Source organism: Syngnathus floridae, chromosome 5, assembly GCF_059516105.1.
Source record: "Syngnathus floridae isolate MCC-2025c chromosome 5, RoL_Sflo_1.0, whole genome shotgun sequence".
NCBI classification, from domain to species: Eukaryota; Metazoa; Chordata; class Actinopteri; order Syngnathiformes; family Syngnathidae; genus Syngnathus; species Syngnathus floridae.
Window position 1 is genome coordinate 7,339,084 of NC_142417.1, and position 27,957 is coordinate 7,367,040.

The 27,957-nt window shown below is 39.0% G+C and overlaps 1 protein-coding gene across 11 annotated transcripts in view; it reads right to left on the reverse strand.

The window, feature by feature from the left end:
• The window catches only part of grid2 (glutamate receptor, ionotropic, delta 2), a 260,165-nt gene that overhangs the window by 98,352 nt on the left and 133,856 nt on the right, over positions 1-27,957 (reverse strand). For all 11 annotated transcript variants that reach the window (XR_015858677.1, XR_015858676.1, XR_015858675.1 and 8 more), the window contains 2 exons: positions 14,984-15,271; positions 7,827-8,032 (listed from right to left, as the gene is read on the reverse strand). Coding sequence is in view for 8 of the 11 variants with exons in the window: in XM_088376626.1 (XP_088232752.1) it covers positions 7,827-8,032; positions 14,984-15,271 (494 nt within the window). In the remaining 3 variants the exon portion in view is untranslated. The remainder of the gene's footprint in view (positions 1-7,826; positions 8,033-14,983; positions 15,272-27,957) is intronic.

Below are 27,957 nucleotides of genomic sequence, written 5' to 3' on the forward strand. Positions count from 1 at the left end.
CGACGTTTCTATGTACACACACTCGATGGCCTTTTAGTTATTGACTGGGCCGCAAATTCAAGCAACTGGCAAATCCGTTGAGAGAACGTTGAAAACAAACAGGCACAGACACACACACAACAATAAATATGACAAGATGCAACCTGACATTTAGATATGAACAATCAATGGGTGGACAAATATATGGAAAGAGTCTCGATAGGTTTACGGTAAACATAACGATGCGAGACTAGACTGTCCGAAACAAAGTCATGTCAAAGCCAAAAAGATAAGCGGCGCTTCAATGACTTTTGTTGCATGCACAGATTCGCGCGGCACATAGTTTGTTTTGTTTGAATTTGGCCACATGTCGGCTGAATGTGTCTCTCATATATAGTCCTGTGTATTAAATGTCAAGTGAAAATTGGAAGCTTGGTGATGACCTCCATGGTAGAAAGCATGACAATCACTGGCAGTGCTTCCCATGATCGTCATGGTAACGACATTACATGCTATTGGTCGAGTAGAGATGTTTAATTTCAGCAAGGCAAGCCATAGAGTGAAAACTGCACCTTAATTTTGGATCTTTGAGGTATTTTGAGGAGAATATTTCACAGTATTAAGAGAGAAATGTTTTAAATGCTTTGCAATTAAAAAAAAATGCATTTTAACACTCAATAGGTATAATAAGAACAAAATTACAATGTAAAGACAATTTGAATAAATAGCAAAAGCTTAATTTTAAAGCAATTTGTGTCACAGGTCACACACTACCATTTTTTATTTTAACACAAGCCTGCTGCAAAAAATTATTACAACTTAGTTCAGCCATACGTGCTTGAGTTAATAATTCGGTGCTTATCAAATTGAGGTTTCTTGTAAATTTGGTTGACTTTACAGCCTTCACTTTGTCGATGTTAGATGTTGCTATGGCAACGACACATTATTGTAATTTGAATCCAAATTAAGTGATGGTCATGAGATTTTAGAAGAGAATAAGAAAGAAATGTGAAGGTGTTTGAAGCAGAAGGATCTCTTCAAACATGTATGCTACTGTCACACTTGATATTGACACAAACGCTATACTTTTACATTTTTAAAGCGGCTGGCAGCCATTCATCAGTGCATTCATTTTTCAAAGCTTTTTCCAAGTAATTCTAAAATATGTGCACAACCTGCCAAGTGCATCCTGAATTTTAATGTAAAATGCTCCAACTCAGAACACCAAAATTAAATTATGTCAAAAAACAAAAGTGCTCTGATTTCAGGCTGACAAAATGAAGAATAGTGTTTGTGGGTCTGCCTTCACCCAGTCAATGCTATGCAGTATTTTTTTTTCCGAGAGAGCAAGCACGGCTGTCAGATTGCTCGACAATGCGTGCTGTCACTTCCACAAAAGCTTTGCAAACTTTTTTTTTGTGTGCTTGACTTGTTTACAAAAGAAAAGCTTCTGTTAAAAATGGATAATGGTGATGTGACACAAGACGTCATGTGGCTTGAGAACTAGACTGTGACTCAAATAGTACAAAAGTACAAAAGTGGTCAGTAGTTCCCCCTGAGACCCCAAATTATAAAATTATACAGTTCTGTTCAGAATTTAAAAAAAAAAAAAAAAAATAGACTACAGTATTGAGCCTTCAATTTGTCCTGGGCTGAAATATTACGTCTCAGGTGCATGAACTTAGGTGACAGAAAGGAGGAGCAAAATTTAGCCTGGGTTGTTTGCGATAGGTGGAAAGTCTTCACTGCATGTGCAAGTATATGTGCGTTTCTGGTGGATCCTTTCAAAGTTAAATCATGTGTATACTTTTAAGATCAATGTAAGACAAGTCTTCTCAAAGCACACTGCTATTAGAATATTGACAACCACTACACAATATTGCACATACAGTCATCAAGAACAAAGAGGATGTTGAATGTAATTCATGGCAGCAAGCAGGAAATGGTTTGCCCAAGTAATGATTAATAGACATTGGGCCCCGGCTCGCAGTTTGGAAAACCCCAGTCATCAATGCGGAATTGCATTAGTAAAATTTCACGGTCACTACACTCTTTTTATATGTCCATGCATGGTCCAGTAATTCCAAGCAAAGTAGTTTACTCATCTTGATGCGATATCCGATTGACTTCATACGAGCCCAAGCTACACAGAATCATTTTTCCATTACGGCCATTTATTGCCCGCCTGTAAAACGTCTTTACAACGAGCGCAGCTAGCAGAAAACGGAAAAAACTTGACACCAACAGCACAAGACGGCAAAAGAACACAGATGAATTAAAGGGATTTTAACCTGTGGCCGAGGAATGATAGTGGATGATAAGGAGCAATATCGCCCGTGGCAATGTCTTGGAGAAAATGACCCCAAAGGTTAGCTATACAGTATGTGCGTGGGCGTCTGTTGGTTAGACAGATGAAGATAGATGGAACGAAAGGAAAAACAATCATGGATGAACAGACAAGGTCAGCTATTGCTCGCATGCCTACGTGTGTAGGTTACATGGCGTGTGGAGCATCACCTTGTCTTCCCAGGTTTCACTAATATTTGGCCGAGTGAAAAAATGACTCCAGTCAGTCAGTCACCATGCAGGCTATTCGTCTGCCCCTGTGGTGACAAGCGCTATATGAAGCCTTCAGCCATAGGTCAACTGTTCATGACATTGCGCACAGCTTCATCTTCACCAGTGTCAATCAAACGCCTAAGAGGGTCGGCACTCGCACGGTACTCAGGATAGAGTCAAAGGGAGAAACATCCTTTCTACCGGTTGCTGAATATTTGAAACAACGCTCATACTTTGTGACTTTCTGTTTTGCTTCAAATCGATTATTTACTCAACGACACATAAGGTAGGTGTTATTTAACAATATTACCAACATTATAATTCACCCAATACAACCAAAACGATTATGTAGAAATGGAACAAATACAGGAAGAAGCATAACTCACTGGACCATAAACATTGACGGATAAAACATCGGGGTGACCATATGGCTGAATCTACTTGAAGGCTAATCATCTTTTACACCATACAGGGAAATTGTTTACAACCCACCGCACCACTTTAATTAATCCAAACAAGGTTAACAAGTAAGTAGTGGTCAGGGGGAGCATGTAATGATTGATTTATCCATTCATTTTTGTCATAACATTAAACAAAGTTAATGATATGCAACAAAGCATGTCGAGTGAAACTGGGTTTTAAAACAGCAATACGTGAAGAGCTGCTGTTTTGGCTAATAATTGATTTCATCACTGGAAAATCAAAATTGCATTGCATTGCATTGCATATATTCCATTCTGCTTTGTTTAAATTGAACTATTCAATACAAGATTGATCAGTAAGTACAAGCAGACCTAGAAGGGGTCAAATGAGTGTCACAGTTGGAAGGCTTGACGTCGAAGTGAATTAGCAGCGAGCAGACTAAGCAGCTGCGCTCGGTGCAGAGGAGCATCTGCTTGGCTCGTCAATTACAAATGCGATCGGTCCTCCTGGGGTCGCTGCATATGCCACATGCTACCTACCACCTTGCAGGTATCGCTGGAGCTCGACGCATGGACCGTGGAACATTTTAGCGCAAGGGGTGGCTAACTCCATCAGCATCAAGAGCAAAACGCGCCATGCACAACATGTTGACAAATATATAGCAGCTCAAAGGAGAAATAGTGAGTGGTGACTCGTAGCTGGTTGGCAGGACTGGGGTGGAACGGTAATCAAAAGTCACTTTTTGATGCATGACTTGTTTTTAAGATTTGGTTCTAATTGGGTCTGGTAGGGAAACATGTAGCAGACTAGATTATTTTCGGTTAACAGGAACACATTTAGTGGCGTGCACGTCCATGTTTATTTTCCTCCCAAATCTGTATCCATAAGTGCACCTCTGTCCTGTCCTACTTGCTTCTACTTCTGTCTCAGTCCATAAGCCACCTAAATAAAATCCAACTCCTATACCAAGTTACTTTTGCCATATACTGATACTATACTCTTATGGTGCTGCTCCACAATACAGCACAAACCAGAAAGAACATTGTCTAACGATGCGGATGTCAGTCCAAATCGATTTTTGTCTATATATGGCCAGCAATTCCATCATACGTAACCCTAATAAGGACACAGTATAGGAAGGAACTCTGAATGGACACTTCATGGGGCATGCAAGAGGATGGACTACATTAGGACACTTGGAGAACCTGGATGAATGAGAATATTCATAGGTTGTACACTGGCGGTGTATGGAACAGAATATAATAGGTTGCATGTACAAAAAAAAAACTACGAGCAGTACGTTTTCCAACAAGTGAATGATTTTAGTAAAATAAACAAAGTATTGGGGTCATATATTGTACTGTTACTACCTATTAGTCTACCATATCTTTTCCAACAAGTGTGCCATGAGAGATGACGAGAAAAAAAAAAAAAAAATATATATATATATATATATATATTTTAATTATTCCGAAAACAATTTGCTACAGTGTTTTTATTCAATCTCTGCCAGTGATGTAGTGACAGGCAAAACAATCAAATGCAATAGCAATTAACCTGCGTATATTGTTATTGTGACAGTTTGTTGCTTGCTGTTGTGATGTGACATTTTTCTTCATGCAAATTATGTGCCTTGGCTCAATAAACCTTGGTGAAGCAAGCAATATGTGTGTGTGCTTAGACAGTTGATTAATATTCTTCAAAGTGACAGTCGGCGACAATTAGTCCATGTGCTTGGTGAGCCACATGTTGTCCATCCCTGTTTTAGACTATTTCAATCACAGACATGAAGACATATAATGTTCCAAAGTAAATATAAACAATAATCAATTCCAACAACCAATATCATGGTTTCCAACATAAAAACCAATCTCCAGCTGTGAAAAAAGAAACACACACTTCATTTACACAGGGGGGGACGTGCAAATATAGATGAATCATAAAATGATAATTTATTAAACAACGCACATGTTAGAAAATCTGCAGAGGCAAAAAATGAGATTCCAGCCCGTCTGACCTTAAAAACAGATTATTATCTCACGCCTTCTCAATTATCCCACCGTGCCGTGTCTCCTATCTATTTCCCGCCGGGACTCAGGGGAGGAAAGCCCATTTGACGCAGAGACTTGACCCTATTACACTTTCGACAGTTACCAGGAGATAACATGACAGTCTGCAAGTAGACTGCCATTTGGATGCAAACACCTCCCAGAGGAGGACAGCTACTTCACGTTATGTACAATGTAAAGCAATTAGAGGGAAAGATCTGATTATCAATTGATGGGGAGATTACAAAACAAAATCACGAAATGTTTAATAATATAATATGAGACAGTCAAAATTATTCTTATATACCTTTTTGAATTGTGGGTATTGTGGGTATACCTGTTCAAAAATGCAAATACTGTAATTGTCATGTCAAGCACATCACCACAATTCAAAAAGGTATATAAGAATAATTTTTTTTAATATATATATATATATGTGGTGGCTGTCATGACGATGGCAGAGTTATCTTAAAAAACAAACAAAAAAAACTAGTGCAATGCATCTACGCAATACATTATTCAATGTGCTTCACTTCGAAAAGCTGTTCAAGTAAAAATAAAATAAAATAAAATTGTCACTTGAAGAGGAAGCTGTCCTGGAATTGCATTGTTGTTTGTAAATATTTTAACATCTTGATATCAAATGGCAACATTTATATCTTTCCCACTTCTTTGCATATTGAATGTGACATGCGAGTTTGCGTGTGGAAGCGAAATAGGGAAATATTAAGGCCAAGTCAAAATTGCTTCTTCTTCTTATTTTTTATCTTAGTGGAAAACATTATGTTTGGTGCAGGTCCATGTAATTTATTGATAATCCCTGCTTTGATCAAACAGAAGCTTTTATGAAGTATGAATATCTAGTACCTCTCTCGCTGGCCTTTTTTTCCATTTACATTTGACGGACTTGTGTTTATTGGATCTTGCAAATCACACAGATAACGTGACAGCAAACATTTGTTATTGGCCTCCAAATTAGGTGCATAATCTAATCTAACGTGCCAGTCTCTTGGTGCAGGGTAATTTTGCAAGGGGCCGCATCCAAATGATGCCAATAATGAATCAAGTGGCTAATGTTGATCTGTCACTGTTTAGTTGTCTTTCTCTCTTTGCTATATTGTCTATTTGTTTAGACAGCTTTCAGTTGCATGGAAGAATGAATGCATACTTCTGCGACAAATGAGCTCGCAAAACACATTTGCTCTTGTCTTTTATCTATGCAGGCGGGGGAGACAAAATTAATCAAATCACATTGATTAATGATTGATCGTATCATTACAATCTCCTGACACTCCATCTACAGAAAACTTCCTGCCACTAAGTAAATAAAGTAAGTAAAAATAAAGTAAATAAGCTTAAGGTGTCAACCTTCGTAAAGAAAATGAAATGTCAAAGAGGAACGTCACAAAGAGGGCCGAATCCATCTGCAATAGACACAGCGTAACTTTTAAGGGGTACATCAACATTGCAGCCAGAGTTCCCACAGGGCACCTCCATAGGCATTCTGGCAATCACACAAGCAGGTAATTGAAGTGTCACAACACCGGTTTGACAGATGAGCTTTGTAAAGAATTCAGCCAGAACTTTAACTTTGTGTGCTTTTCTTGCTAGAACAGGCACATGGCTTGGTATTCTCTTGTGGTTAAAAAAAAAAAAGTTTTCAAATAACCTTGAGGCGCATTGGAATTCGTTCAGTCGAAGTTCTGACTCCGCACTCTTTACCAGAACATCCACAAGTGGAGATCTTGCAGTTCCTTATACACCTACTTTGCTTGTGCCAACCTCCTGCAAGGATTTCAAAGAGTTCTTTTTGCCTCCGCCATGCCACACCTGTCATCTATGTTAAATTTCAAGGGAATGAGGGAAGCTGCTTCGATTGGCTGGGAATCAAGTTGGCTGTGTTTAGGCGCACAACGGCGCAAACGCCCATTTCTAAATGCACCTGTCTGTGAAAATGTCAAAAAATATATAACTTCACCCATGGGCACAGTTAGACAGCATGTTGTGCATGAAGTGTGCTCACCAGAAGAAAAAAAAAAACTGTGTTAATTACAGTCACACAGAACATATTTGCTACGGCAGACACACATTTCAGTCCCCTCCAAAACACACTTCCATCCAAATTAGACTGTGACTGGTCTTACAGAGGTCATTTTTAATTAAACTGAGATGAAGAGATGTCACGTGGGGATCAGGGTTTTAAATTATGAATTCATAACTAACACGCAAGCACAAGCATGATTTAAATATCATTTTTGTACTGGAGAAAATGGAGATCCAGATTGTCTACATGTGTTCGTGTATGCATGTGTGGGGACACAAAGAAAAAAGCCAATAAAGAGGCAATAATGAGGGTTTAATGCAATTAACTACCTAGTAATTATTTAATGCAATTATTGGATTTGACTAAGGATTACTGCATAAAAACTACAGAGGATAGCAATTCATAGAATGTTGGCGCCAATTATATTGTTACAAGTTATGTTTGGTCATGCGATCAATACACATTGAAAAAGAAATGCACCATTGTGGCGCACGTGGTTGAAGGTTCTGAATTCAAATCTTTGCTTGGATTTTTTTTTAATGTTCCAAAAATGAGTATGTTAGGTATATGTAGGTTTTTGTTTTTAATTATTAAATATTTATATATTATTATATATTTTGTATTATTTGTGTTTATTTTTCTAACTTCTGCTGATCATTGAGTATAAAAAGACAAAGATCATGCCAATGTGGTTGAATTCTTGATTGATTCGAGTGAGAACTTTGGCACTTACAAGGCAGGATTTTTTTTTTTTTATAAATTTGATGGTTTACCTCAGAGATAAAGGCCTTAGCGGTAGCTGGGCTCATGAAGAGTACGGCTCTGCGTAGCGTGTCCCTGTAGCGGTGTAGCTCCTCCACCCGCATGGTCCTGAACAGGCTTGTGATCATCATGTTAACGTTGGACTCCACCTTCTGGAGAGACACGTCCATGCCATGGTGAGATGCACGGTCCAGGAAGTCCTCAATACCGCGGATATCTGGACAAAAGAAGAAATGATCACAACTTGGCTGGGACCATCAAAGGTAACGTCCTACAGGTATGGAAACAGGATTCAAATTCAATGTAATGTGCGAGGTGCTCCTTTACCATTTTAAAGACACAGAACTGCCCTGGTAAATTTCCCATCAGCATCTCCACAGTCTGAATTGTATTTGATGATCATTTTAATGCGTATTAATTGCGTTTGAACAGACTCTGTAAACGTCTTTCTTCACGGGTGCTTTACTGGCGGCGAGATGCTGCTTTCTTGCATTTGATCAGTCTTTGTATTATTAAAGGCTTGTGGTTTAAACATATTCCATTTTCAAGTGGAATAACATGGTCTTTTTCTTAGAAATTTTTAATACCCTATACTTAAATAAACCATTATAATAAAAATGGATGGCTCACTCTAAAGTGGGAGTTAGGTGTCAATCACAATTTTTTTCTACATAATCACCCTTCTGTGGTTGCATGACCAAAAGTCAAAGAAAAAGAAAAATTGTCGTGGAGTGGATCTTTAGATGCTGAAAGGCAACATTTTGCCATGTTGTATTGAGCACCCAGGACGGTTGCTTGTTTACTTTGTGATAAAGTCTATTTGGTTTGGCAAACTTTGGTGCTCAAGGGTCACATTTGATTTTTTAAAATGAAAAATGGGCCAGATCATCCATAGGCTTTAATGAGTTAATATGTAAAACTGTTGTTGTACTGTACATATAAGCAGACTCACCCGCAAAACATCCCATTCGTATATGTAATTTAGAAAAAAAAAAAGAAATCTCTTCCCGATATGCGTCATTTCTCGTCACTCCTGTCCTATTAATGCAAGTACAACATCTCGCCTCGCCTTTTCCCTCATGTTCTGAGACTAATCTATCTAGTTAATTGCATAGCCATGACTTTGGCAATGTCATTTGTTTTCATATCAAATACATCATTAGCTTGCTGATTTACCTATGACACACACAAGCAGATATATAGACACACACACACACATTCTCCGGCATCATTAGCGGAGGATATCAACTAAAGTCTCTTAATTAGGATTACCTTGACCTGCATGTACCTCATCAAGTATTGAGGCGTTCAAGCAGTGAATAAACTGACACTTGTATCCTTATTTTTTTACCAGACAAATGACTCTTGGTATAGATAATGACTTATTTTAAATGTAAATCAAGAACGCTGAACATCTCGACCCACCTACAGTTGTTGTACTTTGAAGCCCCGTGTTGTCTGCAAACCAAGTAGGAGGGTCAGACCTTAATTGTTAAGTGTCATGTCACGAAAAATATAACTGCTGCTTGTTGTGAATGGGACAAAAATAATCACACAACAATTATTTTTTTTATCTGATATGAAATATCTCAAATCAATGCAAAATATGTTTTTATTTGCCTGCCAAGATACTCAAAATAAGACATTTATACATATATTTTATTATATTTAATATATATTAATATATTTCGACAATATTTTTGGAGGCATAGTGCAAATTCATATTTTTTTTAGCGAAGCCATTAATCAAATTTTCCTGTTTTACTGGCAGAAAATTTATACTGAAAAAATATATTACTATTTTTATTCAACATTTTATTTGTTAAGACTGACCTCTTTGATGACCACTAAACTTGTTTTGCTGTTTACATTCCATTCTTTTATTGTTATTGAAGTCAACCTAATGTCAACCTATTAAACTGAGCAGCCAGCAGCGCTCCTCACTTTTGGGTTCTATGTTTGCTACCCAAAGTTAGCTGGGACAGGGTCCAGCTCAGTCCTAACCTTAATGATGATAAGTGGTAAAGAAAATGGAAGACTGATGGGTGGCCCCATTACATTTTATATCTTTGAGACACTGGTTTAATTCTATGGTGTCATTAAAGAGAAAATAAAGCCAAAGTAAGCCAAGTAAAGTCAACTTCATGACCGCAGCCCCTAAAATAGGTCAAACAAAATAAATTGAAGACAATTTAGTTGCTGTGATGAAACAAAGCGATTTCAACAGGATCCTCGGACATCTTTGCTGTGGCCTGAAAAAACACTTTGGGTCTTTTTAGCGTGTCGCATGCGTGCAGCAGCACTTTTATATAATCGCCATCCGGTCGTGTTGTGCTGTTGGACATCTTTGTCTTTCCCTTGGCCTACACCTCTGGCTGTCCTTCCACCTGCACATCAACGCTCACCAGAGAAAGCTTCTTAAATTATGCAATAAGCCTCAAAAAGTTGGCCTGTGTCCTAAAAGAAAAAAAAAAAACTTCCTTGACCAAGCAAAGTTTTTGCACAGTATTAAGTCCAAGAAAAGCCATTGAAAATTAGTACTATGATCAGTGAATATTAGTGTTATTAGTCACAATAAATACCCAGTGCTCGTTATAATTGTGTTTAAATATTTAGAAAAAATAAATAATATAAAAAAACTTCCTCGACCAAGCAGAGTTTTCCACAGTATTAAGTCCAACAAAATTAGCACTATGATCAGTGAATATTAGTGTTATTAGTCACAGAAAATACCCAGTGCTCGTTATAATTATGTTTAAATATTTATTGATCTTATTTTTTTCCCACAAATTGATACTTATTTTATATAACATGTATGCTTCAGTTTTCAGTTTGTAAAGTGAGAGGAGTGGAAAAAATATATAAACCAATATCTGGTACAACACTGTGGTGTTACAACACAAATCTACTGAAATATTCATCATCATTAAAGGCAACATTAGTACGAAACACAGATGGCACTTGTCTCCATAGGTACTGCTGTTTTGATTAGCAACCGAGTCCAAATGAGCTGAGCAGTGAAAAATGTAATCACAGCTACTTGAGTGAGGCATTCATCTTAAGACTAATTGGAGAACCTATATTGCCAGAGTACAGTGTTCTGCTTTTGAAAATACATAAGGTAATTTATAATACATCCCAATACAACCTTGAGTTGAGGAACATGACGCTTATTCAAGTTGGAGAATAATACATTATAAATTGTAATTATAAATGTGGCTAGTAGCGATAGCGTTCTCCACTGGGTATTAACACCGGTCACATTTCTCCAGCTCATTACCTAAACGGACATATGATAAAACGAGCATGACACTCGTTCCGATGTGTATGCCTCCTACCAAGGGGTTAAAAATGGAAATAATGAAGTATCTCTGCACATTTAAGTCTGAAAAAAAAAAAAGTAGGGTAAGGTACAGTTGAGTTTGGACTGTAGCGCTTAACATGTTTGACATCAGCTTATTTTATTGTCAAGTTAAAGGTCATCAAGAAGAAGCTAATCGTTTGTGTACTGCAGCTGTAGACAGTTTGGATTTTTTGTTATTGTTAGTTATTTTTCCTTCCACTTTTTGAAATTTTTTATTTCATTTTGACTTCAGTTAATTTTAGTTAGTTTTTAGGGTGCATTCGTTAGTTATCAGTTTTAATTTTTGGGAAAATGTGTTTATCTTACCTTTTATTAGTTTTACTATTAAACCTTGTGACCTTGTATATGATTTAATCTTCTCTACTAGATCCGAACTGTATTTACTAACTTCCTTCTTAATGACTATCTGTCCTGACAGTAAACCTGTAATCACCAATCCCGTAAAACATTTTTGAGCCAGTCCAGCTGGCCATGTTCCGTTTTGCTCTAAGATGTTTATCTGCTTCTGTGCTGTACTTCACTTCTGTAGGTGTTGGCCTTGGGTCCGTCCTTTCATTGGTGTAGATGTTGAAAATCCTCTAAGGATGTGAGAGCTACTAGCACCTTAGAACACGTTGTCTCTGTGTTTATTTGTTCGCCTTCTTTCCCTCCACTCTGCTCAATCCAAAGTGCAATCTACCGCCGGCTCTGTTGCTTCCCTCTCACTGCTTTAAAGACTTCTTGCTATCTTTACAATATATTTTATCTATTTTTTTTCCCATTTGTCCTCTAACCAATTACATACTGGGAGCCAATACGGACCAAAAAGAAAAAATTATCTACTCTCAGTGTGTATCATGTTTACTTCCTTTCTTGAAAACAGTTTCCTCATGGCTCATATCCGTCAAAAGTTAATTTCTTCTTGAACTTGGGAATTGTCTTCAGCTCTACTCTAACAAGGGAAACGGACTAATATAGTGAATTCATTAAAAATGAAAAAATATATATCTATTTTCCAATCGTGCAGGCAAACTTGCCTGTCGAACCTCTAGAGAGAAGGAAAAAAATCCCCTGTAGTCTTTCCTTTCCACATCTGATACTTTTCATGCTTTTAGATTCTATATGAAACCCACGGAGATTAAGTGCACTCTGCGGTTTAGTCACCCGCTTCTTAAATTGAAACCTTTCTCATATTTGTAATGCCAGGCACGTTTTCACCATCATACACTTGCGGGAGCTTACAATATGTCTTTTGCACCTTGAAGGTATAAGAGCGATGACTGGGAAAAAATAGAAGTCTTTTACATGTAAAACAACATGTCAGTCATTTTGTGACTCGTAATTTCCCAGATGCTCTTCAAATCTTCACTTCTTGCGTTCAATTTAAAGTTAAGTGAGAAGAAATTTCATGTTAAAAAGACAAAATCCTCACGGTGACTTTGTTTTGTTCCCCCTTGTTTCGAGTCTACTGTTGTAACCACCCGACTAATGCGTCTTCCGTATCCAACCTGTCACTAATTTCTCTTCGTCCGGAGACAAACGACACATTTCGGTGCACTATCAGCAGATGCAATACGATACGCCTTCCCATCCTTTTTGTGCAAACCAGCAAGATTAGCGCTTGACGTTTTCACAGTTTCTAGAGTTATGGACACAAACGGGGGAGAAACAAATCTCCCTTTGTCGTCGAGCAGCTTGTGACTTTACGATGAGAGAACTGCTTCCAAGAAGATTTAAGACGGGTTGTTCAATATAATTCATTAGATAGTCCACAGTGTTGAGTGCACAAGGTAGCGTTATTCTAATAGTTATGAACTTTAATTCACTTGCCACATAGCAAAAATGGAAGACAATGCAGACCGCAGAATGGCAGACAAGGTCTTTTGGAATTCAAAGCTCAAATTTTGTCCAAATGAAACTCTTCAACATAGTTCCTATGTCACCCAAATATTACATTCATTGCTTTGGTCTAAGCACAAAAACAGCAATTAGGTTGAGTTTTCTTGCTAATTTCAAATCGCAAAAATATCACCCAATTTATTCTGGCCTTAGACATTATTTTCAGCGACAACTAAATTGCTACACCACACGAAGAACACATTTCTTTTATCCAGTGACAACATTTTAACTCAGGCCCCACATGTCACTGGACTGAAATCTAAAACAAGAGAAATCCTTTTAATGTCAGCATAAAGTAATTTTAAGGGGTTATTACATTTACCAAACAAGGCCTTGAGTACACAGCGATACAAGACAAAGTTGGCCGAGAAAAAATGGCATAGGAGAAAAAAGACACGGTTGGTAAAAGAGATGGAATACATGTGTTCTTGTCGTGTGGGTCGCACCACTAGAGCTGAAAATAAGCACAGTTGTGCCTTAGCACCATTTGAGAGGACACATATTTGGCTGTCTGATCTCTAAAGGACTCTCGTTTTAAAAAGGAGAGATCTTTTGGGAGCCCTAGTATCATCTTTAAAGGGTGATACCAGGGCTGAGATGCTGCAACCATCCCCATCTCTTGTATGCTTTCCTTTCTCCATGGACGACAGGGAAGACCGTTAGGGAACGAGTGTGATGATTTAAAAAAATCTTCAGTGGATGAGTGAACACCATAATCAAACCCCAGAGGACCCGTGTGGTAAACCAATGACCACAAGCCACAGCGGGCAAACTCGAGTGTGTGCAAAATCTGTCTCTTCTTTGAAATTGCCCATTTGGGGGTCATATTTTGGGTAAACGCTTTCCCTCAGCTGTGTTCTGTGTTTATTCAAGTCCTGACTGAGGTTTGATTGAGAGTATTTTGTGCTAGACAGACAATATTTGAAGGAGAATCACATTGGATTTAGTAGTTCCATATTCTCAAATTAAAGTATAATACAGCAGATGTATTGCAGATGATGTGAAGAAGCTTCGCACAGGCGGCAACGCCGAACCAGGAAGTTCATGACGAACGCCAGAATCTATTTCTAATTTCTAATGGGGAGGGCTGATACACAAAACTGGAGGATGAGTGTTGCTGCCTCACACCCTTCCTCCCCACTAACACAACCACGCGAGCTGCATTAGCCATTATTCAATATTAATCAAATAAATAAACAGCATGCTGCAGCTCACTCATTAGAAGATGCTTCCCTCTGAAATATTTAGTATACCGATAAACTACTTTAATGCAGCCGGAGATTGAGTCGGAGCTGCTGGATTGCTTTTCAAAACAATCCCACCGCAGAGTTCCCATTGGAGATCAATGATGACCACGCATTACTTCCTTCTTCTATTGAGTACAGTGAGCAAAATGGAGGCTCATTAAGGCCATGAGAAGTAATTCAACCCTGAATCACCGAAGGCAGAAAACTATCACGCGTCTCTTTATGGAGCTCGGGCTTGTCGGACCGCGGCGTCCACCGACTGATGAATATTGTCGCAGCTGGTGTTTTCCCACCGGCGAGAGAAAGCAAACTACTTGCTTTGACACCACTCATTAAGGGTATGTTTGAGAGAAACATATTTGGGAGGTTTGGCCCATTAGGAGCAATGCATCAGCTGTCTCGCCTTTATGACTCACAGCTAAATTACCTCCATTCTCATAGCGCAAGAATGCAGATGGAAGGAAAATGAAAGTAAGATAGTTTAGAATAGGAACAGTTAGTCTGTGGTGATAACCGTGTGGACAAACACTACCTACAGTATTCTACCCACCATGGCCAATAATGATGTTCCAAGCTTGTTAAATAGCGACGCTTCATCATATGCATATCACACTTTGGTGTAGAGCAGGGGTCGGCAACAAAAACATACTTTAGGAGCCAAATCTAAAATCCCTCTTACCAAAGTCGGAATCGTAGAAGAGGACAAACTTCTGCCAGCCGTATTCGGACACCACTTGCATGATGACCTCATTGAGATAAACGGGCGGGCGCACCGTCAGGGTATAGTCATCGGCTCCAGGGCTCCGACTGGTGAGCGGGCAGGCGGAGCGGGGCGTGCCAGCTTTGGAGTGCTGAATGAAGAGGTGCGGGATGTGCATGGCGTCGGCTAGCGTCTGCAGGCTACTCGCCGACATGCAGCCGATGGAGCTGACCAGGGCCAGGATTCCACGGTTCATCAGCTCGCATGCTGCATGGAGGGAAAAGGAGAAGGCAAGGTTCAATTATATGCACAATTATTTCTTCGTGAAGTAAAAGCAGGATTCATTTGAACACCCATCACAGAAACCATATCTTTAAAGAACAAATTGAAACCGTGAAATAGGCTTGAAATGTCAATTTGAACCCCAAAAACCGATACGGCTTGAAACTTTCATCTGAAGCCCTAGCACCATCTTGAAACCATTTGAAACAATGACTTGAAACTCTGAGCCTGGATTGAACCGGGTGTGAATCCCCGACAGGCTTAAAAATCTCATTGAAAAACAAACAAACTGCACAGGCATGAAACCATTATTACAGAAGAAACCTTTCACCCAGGATGGAGACACTATCGTAAAGAACCTTGATGTTGAACCCAACCCACAAAGTTTTAACCTGTTGATCCTTGTATGAGAAAGAATACCCTAATTTAAAACCCTAAGAAAACCTCATTTTGACACAACAATCCAAACTTGAACCAGTGATGTAAAACCTTAACCCTGTCTTGAAACCCTAACTTGAAATCCAAACTCTGACTTTCAGCCTTCACTTAAAACCTTAACCCATGCTTTAAACACCAAATCCAAGCCTTGATACCTGAACTTTAAACCCTAACCAATTTGAAACCTCAACCCTTGTTTGAAATGCTAATTATAACCCCTAATCTTTGCAAATTGCATTTGTTATAGATATGTATATTGTCATTTGTTGTTTGGCTACATCATTTCAACTGCACATGCAGGAAAACAGACAATCCCACTATGTTCAAAATGCAAATCATGACAGGTGCCAGTCAGTGACAATATGGTCACTTTAGATGAGATGTTATCTTAAGCTATATTGAATACCACACACACACGGACCACTAAACACTAAGACAGACTCAACAAGCTATTCGCACTGACTATCACTAAAATAGAGCCTTGATACAATGATTGATGCCTTTGCCTTAAAAGCAATGCTTTCTTTGCTCAAATTGAACAAAATTGAAGCCAGTGAATGAGATTGAAGTCAGGACATGAGCTTGTAGTGTTGCGTCAGCTATTGATCCACCAGCAAGCTGCTTTCAGGCACAATCATACAGCGTTAACGCTTTGACAAAAATGCATTTGAAGTTTGATATGAGAAAAAGTCTGTCGCCAAATGGATGGGACTTTGCCAGGTTTTTTTTTTTCCATCCCTCTGAGTCTCCAGTGTGTTTGTGCTTTCCTCAACTTGAGAGCATTATCTGCGCTTATTTCAGTGCCGTTCCACTTGTCGACACTCCTCCGCTTCTCACCGTATCAAACAAAAAAAAAAATTCCATTCGCTCAACCCACTCTCATGTTATCTTCAGTCTTGTCCAAAACAGACACTAAGAAAGCTTCCCGTCAAAGCCCCAGTCGTCTTTTTTTGTTTATTTACTTATTTTGTTAGCATCACACCCATTTGAATTGCTTATCAGAACCTGTGAATATTTTACACTGCCCTTAATTGGAATGAAACTTTTTTGTCTTTCCTGCAACATTTGCTATTCCGCTCATACACAGTGTGTTTATCGGTGTACCAGACATCTTGTGTTTACCCTCATGGCAACGCAAACTATCGTCATCTGCAATGGAAATTTACCAGAACAGACTGCCACAAGTGATCAGATAAACATGCGTTTTCTCTTCAGACATGGAGAAGCAGCACGTGGCTCATGCCTGAGGTTATTTTGCACTTAAAACTCTTTGTGACCATGATGTTGACGAAAGAAGTTTTCTTGTTGCATATCATGTTCCAAGTACCTGTTGACAACTGTTATGTTTCTGAGCTCACATTCATCACAAGTCCAACTCGTTTCCAGTGAGGGTTGGACTTTGCCAAGGTTGTCCTTTGCCGCCAATTCAGTTCATAACATTTATATGGACAGAAATTCTAGGGAGAGAAATTGAAGTTCAACTGCTGTGAAACGAACCAGATAAGGAAGGTCAGTCATTTGGTTAGGATGATGCCAGTTCCCCTCACGAGTGAGGTGTTCTGCAAATGTCCCACGAGGGTGAATAACCCAAGACACACTGGATGTCTCCTGACTGGCCTGGGAACGCCTTTCTGGGCCTCCACACTAAATCTCAGAAAAACAGCGGGCAACGGATAGCTTGCTGTTAATATTCTAAATTATGTGGTTCAATTGCTTCATAAATAATTTAAAAAAACAGACTAAAAATATTTATGAGGATTTTATTCACAGTCATTTAAATACTAAATATTAACAGAAAAAGAAATAAGGTCGAACTAAAATATTTGAAAATATGTTACCAAATATTCCTTGGAAACTAATCAGTACACTATTTTTAGATTCCTAACTGTATATCTGGATAATAAATGTTTATTATGCCTCTTAATATTACTTCTGTATTTATAGACATACTTACTGATGAAATAATAGTAATAAAAAGAACAATATGTTTTGCATTGGGGGAAACCCTGTTAATAGAGAGGCGTCTGGCGTTCATTTGGATTACTCATAGTACTTCCTACGACATTTTACGGATTGGGAAATTAACTCTCTAATCTTGCCAACTTGCCGATTGTTTAATTATGTTGTTGAAGTGTTGTCCTCCTCTAACTTATATCTGTTACAGCAGTTTCAGTGATTAAACTCATTTGGAGACGCTAGCTAAGAATATATGCACACAAAAGCTATTCTGTGTTTAATTGGCAATACATTGTGTGGAGCGATTGTCCTTTTTAGGAGTAGCTAACGGAGGTTATTTCAGGCCAGCAGATTAAAACTGATTAATGAGTCGAATGAAAAGGGGTTTTGATTTCACTGGCCATTGTGCAAGTCTTTGTTAATTAAAGCAGGTTCAACCTATAAATTTAATTTGGGGGTGAAAAAAAAGGCAAATTATTTGAGCCGACTGGGGCAGCCATGCATTGTCGACCGGATTAACCATGCAGGCCGAGACCGTGGCTGCAGCACTTTCACCACAAAGCATTTGCTTAGCACGATTAAGGTTTCCACAACTAATCCGTAACTCATTTGGCCATTTAGTGTACTTTTTATATCGCACGCTTGTAAGACTCCATGAAGGTTGCTTTCTTGCTCTTTGCTTATGGGTTAAAGCAGAATTATTATGCAGTTTTAATCATTTAAAAATGTTGTTAAATGTTTTGAAAGCATGACTATGACATGCCTTTGTCGTATTACCTCAGCGATTGAGAAGTATACATTAATTGCAATCTTCATGGTTTCATTCATTATTTGCCATTTTCAAGTATACAATTTCTCTGTGAAGCCAATCCTCTGATGTTTGCTGCAAATCTCAAATCATCAAATTGTTGGTGTTCTTTTTAAGATGCCCAAGCCCTGGCTATTGGGTAAAAGAAAATAAGCAAAAAGTTTTACCATTGAAATGATAGCAAAGGCGTCACACCCGATTGGGCGCTAGTGTTTAACACAGTCATTGCTTGAAAGTGGCTCTGGATCTTTGGCTAGCCATCTGATCATTTGACTGACGGCTTGATGTAGAGGAAGTAATTATGTAAAATTGCTCACTCACAGACACATTTCTAGAAAAAGCAGGGAAGCAAAGATTGACTTGGTTGTTTAATTTCACACTCGATGGGTAGGTCGGAAATCCCAAGACGCAACTATTAGTATACAAATAATTGAAGTCTATTTCCCACTATATGTCCCCTTTGATAGGCTTTTTGTACTACTCAACAATGTGATGCAAATTGCCAGTCGTTTGTTTTGTGACTGTAAAAAGCTACATCAGCAAAATCGCTGCATGCTGATTTTTTTTCTTATGAATCACTCAAATGTGCTTGAATGCTGCACAGATGAATGTTGCTTACTTTATTGTTGAGCATATTGACTGAAATGGGAGCACTCAACCGACGTGTGTGGGAGTGAACAAATTCGAGTCTTTTGGAATGCTTTACCACCTATCACTCTTGAAACATGGCCACCAAAATGGCTGCCAACCCACACAGACGTCTAAGGCAGATCAGTGCAGAGGAATGATCATCGTCTCATAATGCAAACAGTGCAGATCGTAGATTTGATGTATCCAATTTTACAAGCTCTATGACCAGTCACCCTGTCAATATTTTCTTCCTGTTTCTATTTAAAGGCCTTTGCATAATGCATACCGTCCAACTGTGACATTTTGGATTTAACTCTGAGATGAAAATGACAACTACGTACCTGCACCTTGTAATTATTTAGACTTGAACAAAATGAGATCCCCTATTTTCAGAACATGAATGAATAAAAAAGTATACTTTACATATTAAGAAATTGTCAATTATATGTTCCTTTTGAGTTTTGTTTTACGATCACAAGGCTGTCCGCAACGCAGCCATTACCCTTGACCTATAATGCAAAAATACAGTATGTGTGTTCCCAAGATTTTTTTTCCCTCATTAACCTTGAAAATCTATTATGAGTCAGTTCCTGGTTCCATTCTTTGCAATGCATGCTCTTTTTTTTTTTTTTTGGGAAATAAAGAAAAAAGGCAAACCCAAAACAACCAAACCAAACTAAAATGGAAAAAAAATAATCATTTTTGTCATAGGAATGATTTATTTTCCATTGCCAGAGAGCCCCTGCTGACTGCAGATCCTCAAATGTATTTGTTCTTTTTGTAACGTTTTGTATTTACAATCCACTGCCTCCTTCATTCACTCATGAAAATGTAGTCAAAAAATCAAATGGTAAAATATGCTTTATCTATTTGTGATTGTAAGAATTCTGAGCCACATCCAAAGGCAGGTTTTTCACATGCATGCTCTCAACGAGTGCTGTGTTTTCTGCAAAGGACATCCTCTCAAGCTCACCACTGTGTCAGAATAAACGAACGGCACGCACTTCAACCTTCCCCTAGGTGTGAAAGATGGCCTGTTTCACGCTACTGCCACAACACACACAAACAATTTGACATGTATGTTATCTCACTGATGCATCAGCCCTCAGCCTGTGCGGATCAGTGGATCAGTGTGTGTGTGTGGGGGGGGCTGAAGGACAAATCAATAACTGGAGGAAACTGTGCCTGCCATATTGGAACACTAACACAGATATAGTTTTCAGGAAGAAACAGAAATACTACATTAAGAAAGAAAAATCAACAATTATTATCATTCATTTGAATCAGTCTGACCAAGGTCAACAACTGTCTGTACAATATAAATTGAATTGTGATTACTTGTGAATTTACACAGTATATGAATATGAACCATAAAAGTTGTGCAGTAAAAACAACCATGTTCCAAATATAGGGTTGAATCATTTCAAATTACAATACATTAAATCTATAGGGACACAATTAAGATGACACTTTTAAGTTTAAAAGTGGCAACATTTGTTAAATAGATAAATAAATAAAATTTAAAAAGCTAAAATTGTTGTGGCTGTGACCCAGAAGCATATTAAAAAGCGTTAGACTATCAGTGCCATGTCTCAGCCACAGGTGGCTCACACAGGCTTTACTTTCAGGCCATTTGGTAGGTAGGCGGGTAAGCGCTTTATTGATCCCTCAATCCTGAAGTCATCATTGCCATCCAAAAGCCCAAAGAAAGACATTTTGAAGGGGGGAAAGCACAATAGGCAATACCACTCGGAAATGTACCACCTGTGGCAAGGCCAGCCTCAGAAACTACAAACATGCACCCAGGCCATTTCTATGCACTCGTCTTTCAAGAGTCCCCGCACTTGGTGTGCATGTACTTCTATCGTCGACCTACTTGTGTCTCTATCTTCTTTTCAAGCATTGTTCCACATCGACCGCAGCTTTGAGGCTGTGAGTGGCGGAGGGGCACTGACTCACACCGCTGCCAGGTTGAAAACATGCTGTCCGTGTGCGTATGTGTGGATGCAAATTCCCCAAGGGGATCTTCACTTGAATATGGTTGGACGACTTTGCTTCCATAGAAAGTTGCCACTGTGAGTCAAGATGACTTCTGGCACTTTCTGTTGCTGAACATGTTGGATTTGCAGCCAAGGATGAGCATTTGGCTCAATATTAACAATTAATTGATCATAGGATTTGAAGATTTCTATTGGACTGTTCTGAGCTCCCGTTTTATCACTAGTGACCGATTGAACAGAACATTGCTGCCTGAAGAAGTTGCCAGGACTTTGCTGGAGCTCAACTTCCCATAACTGATATTTGGATGGAAAACTAGTTTTGTGGGTCGATCATGCCGTTTTGTTTCATTTGCCTCAAGGCAATCAATTACACACAATTAAGTTCACAATGATTTGCAATGCCATTTTTTTTTTTGCAAAAAACAACCCAAAGTATTACCTTTAATTTAAAAAAACAGGGTGGCTACTTGCACCAAGTTAGTTTCAAGGCATAATTAATCAATAATTGTTGATTTTATTGTTCTAAAAAAATTCATAATGACATCAACACGTCAAATTTATTTATATGGAGCTTAATCACATCAATGTCTCAAATGGCTTCACATGTCCATATTTGACAAATATTAACAACATCCCCTAATTCCAACCCTCAGGAGAACAAGAAAAAATAAAAACAAAATGGACTGGAGAAAAATGAGAAACCTTGAGAAGGGACCGCAGATGGGAGGATCAGCTGGTATAGGCTCTAGTTACCCGTGGCCCAAATGAAACACTATACTTAACAGATGGATAATGGGGCTTAACTAATGAGCATGGCCGGCACCTCGTACAGCCTCAGTGTGTTTAACTGGTCCCAGCACCAGCCTGGCAGACCCATACTGCTGATGCTGCAATTAGGTTTCCCTAATTACAATCAGTTCATCAATTCTTGATGGTCAACCAATCGATGACTGTGCTCATCTCTGAAGCCAAGCGTTCAAGCACCACTCAATTCAGGACCCACTTCCACGATATTTATCTATTTAGCAACCTTTGTATCAAATTTGCCAGATTTTTGTTTCCTGACTTATATCCTAAAGTTAATTCAAATGGCAGATAGTGACAACAGAAGACTCTCAAAAAACATTTGCAATCTTGCAAATATGTGGACATGAACAGTGTTTTACAGGCCTTATGTGGTGGTATGTGTGATTTGTGTGGTGAGGTATGTACATGTTTAATTTGTTCCATAGTCGTGCTCATAACTGAAGCCAATTTAAACCAAACAACTGAAACACAAACCTTCTCGCTTCCAGAATAATCTTGATATATGTTTCCAATAAGAAAAATCATTAGTATTCAATATCGCCCTGTATAAAATATTAAATAAAATGCACTGGTGGTTTTTTTCTTTCTAATTTTCACTAAAGTCACACGTTTTTCACATTTTCAAAGGATTTTCTATATTTCCATGAATAGAGTTACTGCATCTTAAAAGTTATAACTCCCTTGACTCCCTTGTGTTGCAGCCTTGACCACCCTATACTCCTATCACACAAAGAAAAAAAAAAAAGTCATATTCGCGGTTAAACCCAGAAATCAGCGAACACCATCAGAAATCGTGTTGGTGTTCGATAAAGCTGGTATCAACAACGTTAGCATCACAAGCTCTCAACTCGCCCTTTTTCCCCCCAAATTCTTTTTTCCTCCAGGTACTGACCTCAAGTAGCAGGGGATGAAGTCTACCTAGCAATTTGCCGTCACGAGAGGTTATAGGGCTTAAAGTTGGGACAGCCCCACCTTGTCGTGTTGAAAGCAATTCTATTTCATCTGTCACACCACTGCAGTACTTTTGGAAGGTGTGTGTTAAAGAGGCTGTTGTTTTATAGCGACGAGACCTCTATCCATCCATGCCTCCTACTGCCTCGGTTCATCCAACGAGACGTGACATTATCTCTGAGTGTCTCGGTCTATCCAGCGGTAAGTCAACTCAATGAACATGTCCTCTAGAAATAAATCGACAGCTCCTCCATTTACAGCCCTGCGGCTTTTACGGCTATTACGTTGTCAGCTCAAATCCATTCGCCTTCTTCTTTTCCCGCTTGTACTTGTACACTTGTGTCCTGCTTTCTTCCTGATTTGGTTGGGCGGGTTTGGAAGCCTTGTAAAAGACTCTTAAGTGAGCACCTGGGGGAAATCTTTGGCTGCACACAAACAACATAGAACATATTTGTGTCCACTAATGTCTCCGTCCATATCTTATTGCTTTGTTACTTGTCAGCAAAGGCAATGCCCCATTTGCAGACACTTTAAGCATGAGTTTTTAGGGGAAAGGATTTTGTTTGGATTTGTTGATTGCTGCTAATTTCTCCGGCATGTCTCTGATTTCTCTGCAAGCATACAAGGAATTAAAATAAGTAATAGAACAAGAGGCAGATGTTCTTTGAGCAATGCATGGATTTAGCTACATGGATGAGTATGATGAATAAGATTTAGGCAATCACTTTAGTAGCGTAGCACTTCTTCATTCTTCACATTAATCAATCCCCGACAGTGAGGAACCTACAATGGTGATGAAGACTCATTTGCTTGATTGACCCAATAAAGGACAACTGGTTATGATTCATGCGGAACATTTGTCATCATCTGGTAGGTCAGAAGAAAGACCTGAGATTTTGCTAGGGGGGGCTTGCAAACCTGGTGTGAAAAGTTCAAGCCAACCAAAATGAATGACAACAACTTATGTAACATAAAAATATATTTTCCGTGCCTTTTTGATTGGTTGTTGCATCGGAGACATGCAACGCTGTTCACTGACGTTCCAAATTTTGAATCATTCCAAAAAACTCGTTGCGGCACCCTGCACAGCACACCGCCTGACTGTTCATTCAGTTTCCGCTGCATCGCTCAGTGTGCAGCGGGTTTAAGCTGACAGTTCAAAGAAATACAAAAATTGGGTGCAAGGTAAGCACCTTGTTCTGGTCCGATGAGGTGAAAGTGCACGTAGCCCCGAGCGGGAATAAAAGGGAATATGAAAACGACAAGCAACAGATTGTTAAATAAAACAGTGGAGAGTACTGGAAAATAAAGGAGGAATAAAGGGCTGGAGAAAGGGCTGCATACAAGTGCAAATCAGCTTTCACGGGAGGTGAAGGAAGAGCTGTCGGCAATGAAAGGCTGAATAATGGAAAGACTGCGGGGACTCCGAGATGATACACGACTCTATCATTGCGGCTACAGTGCTTTCTTGCTTCCTCAGCTGACTCAAAATGCAGCTAAGGGTCAAATGATTACCTCAAATAAAATTAAGTGCGTGCATTAGGAACACAGGGACTGCATTGCAAGGACGGAGATAGCGGCCTAATTCTCCACAGGGCCAATAAACAACATGCTGTAGTTTTCCCGGCTGACTAATAGCCACTACAGTACAAACCAACGTCGCCACCAATTTATTTCCAATAGCATATTAGGAATTTAGCTAGATAATTGATAATTCTGAATAACCCACAAAATGTGATTCCCAAATAATTACATTTTAGGTGAAATGTTAATTAGGTTTGGAAAAAAACAGTGACTTGGAGATTTGCCCAATAATATGTGATTTTCCTCAGAAAATCTGTATTGAATACTACGGTGTGAAAATGACTCAATTTGCTTGATTAATTATTTCAGATAATTTTGAATTCAACTATCATCAAATTGTTCTAATCGCAATTGAGTAGTGGTTATCATAAGTGGTTCACAGTTAGGATGTTCCGGGTCAACTCTCCATTGGAAATTTACCGGTTACCAATCACATCACAAAATCGTGTCTAGATTAGTATCCTTCCTGAATAATATCGCACTCTTTACAATTGCCACTCCCAACCCTAATTGATCCAGTAAATGCAGCTTCTGTTCATTGAAAAGGAATAAAATTGTTCTCTAATAGTCGTAAGCGATGAGACGAGTCACTTGCACGCAAACACGCTCATGCAAAGAGGATGTTAATGTATGCATCCAGCTGCCCTTGGCTGCTTGTATCCAATTACAAATCCTGTGTTGGCACACAACACAGTGATGTGTCGCATCTTTGCTCCAGGCAAGCATCCAGCACCACATGCTGGCCAATCCAAGTCTTGTGTTGGACCACTGCTGTCTTTCCTCTCGTCCTGACCCAGTCCACATTCCGCCTCCTTATCAATTATGATCACATTTGGTCCCCCTGGATAAATGATTTCCACCGAAATCATTCCCACTATCAATGAACATAAATGACTTCTTTGCTCTTATCGCCACCTACTGTTTGTTACTGTGGTGATTGAAAATTTGCATGAACGCATTTGGCCAAATGCAAATCAATGGTGATCTACGGGTGGCCATACACTTCTTTGCAGCTGCAGTCTCAGTCTTGACCACTTTTGTTCTTATACATCAACGTCCAGTATTAGCTCTGATTAAACATAATCTACAATGACATTAACGTTAATTATTAAAGATACAGGCAGAAAGCCTCACCCGTACAGAACTGACATGAAATGTGTTGGACAAAGGAGTTTTAAAAAAAAAAAAAAAAAACTTCATGTCACTCGGTCAAAACTGGTCGGCTAACCTAGCCACTAGAGTAAGAATACGCGAAAATACGCTGTTATTAATATAAAAAAATAATTTAATATGAATTGCTGAGGTGACCATGGGCCTCATTCAATAATAAATGAGTAGAAATGTTCAAACTCGGAAGCTGACGGGTCGCTGGGTGACACTTGATGTCTGATAAGAAATGGAAAGAACACAGACAAAGTGAGGGGGGGGGGGGGCACTAAAATAATTTGAATATAAAAAAAGATAGATATAGGCATTGTAGTGTATCACAATGGGCACTTGGACGGAGAATTATATACACGGCTGGGAATATCTAAATTTACAACTTCCAGTGCTAAACCTCCATGGCAGAACAGAAGGTCAAAGTGCAGTTGCAGCCAAATATTGAAAACCACCATATGTATGCACAGGTTTTTTTTTCCATTTGGCAGTGATCCTTCCCACATAGGGGTCATTTGAGGAAAGCAAGCTCCCGAAATAAATGGTGCAAATAAAAGTGCTGTGTAGTACTTGTACACCTGACAAGGGGTTAAATCTGCATTTATTTTACGAGACCGAGCACAAAGTCAGGAAAGTAGACAGCCAAACGTGTATGAGCAAGATTGAAGGAAGGCGGGCAAAGTAAAAGAGAGAATAATGGAGTCTGACACATCAAAAGGTGAGCTCGAAAGATAGATGTCTACTACGATGTTCAGAGACAGAGTAGTGAGATAGTGAAGATGAGGCGGATACAAAAAAAAAAGAGATTAGAAACTTGCAGACAGACAGAGAGAAAGACGGAGCAAGGGGGAAAACTGAAAGAGAGATAACTTGGCCTTCCCCAATGCATTCAAATGATATTTGGGACACTTTTGCAACAGTGTGGGTATGACATTCATGCCAGAAAAGCATATTGCCTAAAACTGAACTGGCTCGACTCTAGACGACATGCTGCACGCAAGTCATTAGCACGGCTTGCCTGCACAGCCACACATCATCATGTGTTTTGTGCAGAACTCTGTGCAAGTGGACTGGTGTGATTAATCGCTAATTGATTCAAAAGAATTTGAAAGAGATTATTTTAATTTGGGGGCAGCATGGTGGTTGAGCGGATTGCAAGATGAGATTTTCCAAAGCTTGCCTGGATGCACTTTCCATGTCCTCCTAGTAGGTTAGAATTTTGTGTTTACTCTTTTCAGAGTTTTGTGGAAATCAGTTTCTGCTACAATTTTTTTGGACTATGACAGGAAAAGCGAGAGAGATGGTTGACATGGCAATTTGGAGAAAACTTTCTGTGTACAGGGGAGTATGTGAAAAGGCAGTAAACCTCGGAGCTTAAAATTAGTTTTACCTTGGTGTAGATGGCAAAATAAACAAAGTAAAAAGGGGAGAGTTCGTTAGGAATGTCCTGGAGGAGAAAAGAGTGTCAAATTAAGGGGTGAGGCTTAAACTTAGAATCAAAGGCACAGTTTAAAACAAAAACTAAAAACACATTTCACTGTAAATATTGCAATACGGGATGTACCTACAAGACAAACTCCTGAAAAGTGAATGGACTGGGGTTACTCAAGCTGGAAAAGTTAGCATATGAATAATTCGGCACCCAACAAAGCAACGCTCGTACTTTTGGGGCAGGTGTTTTCCACTTTTGGAGCAGACTATCTCCGGAGCACTTATATGTTCATAGGCTCATATATTTTTGAAAATTTCTCAAACTCGGTTTTACACTTTAAAATATTTTATTGAAAATGCTAGACTCAGACAAAACTCCCAACAAGCCTGTGCCACTCTGCACTTGGTAGAATGAAATTGGATCTGTGTTTTCTTTCATTGTGTTCAATTCAAATAAATTCCACCTTACATTATCTGTTAATGTTTTCTAACCATTTGAATACATTGGAGCACGAAATACTATGATTGGTTGGGGACTATTCACGGCTCTGCTTTTCCTTTCACACAATGGCAGTGTGTTCGGCTCAACTGAGACCCAAATGAGGACAAGCATTGTAGTAAGGATGCAAAACCAAAAAAAGCCGACAAGTTTCTGTTAACCTATCAACCGCGAGCAATTTTCTTAGCTCCACGTGCTACGAGCATATCAAACTGTACCAATTCAACACATGACTCAACTGGGTTGAACATTTTGCGAGTCAAGATGGGTATTCGAATGAATTTTAATCGATGGTTTATGGTGAAAATGAGAAACAAAGAACAAAAATAAAATAAAAAGGAAAATGGAAAAATATGGGACCACCCATCTGCGATGGAAACCATAAAAAAGGCTCCTTGGGAGATTGCCA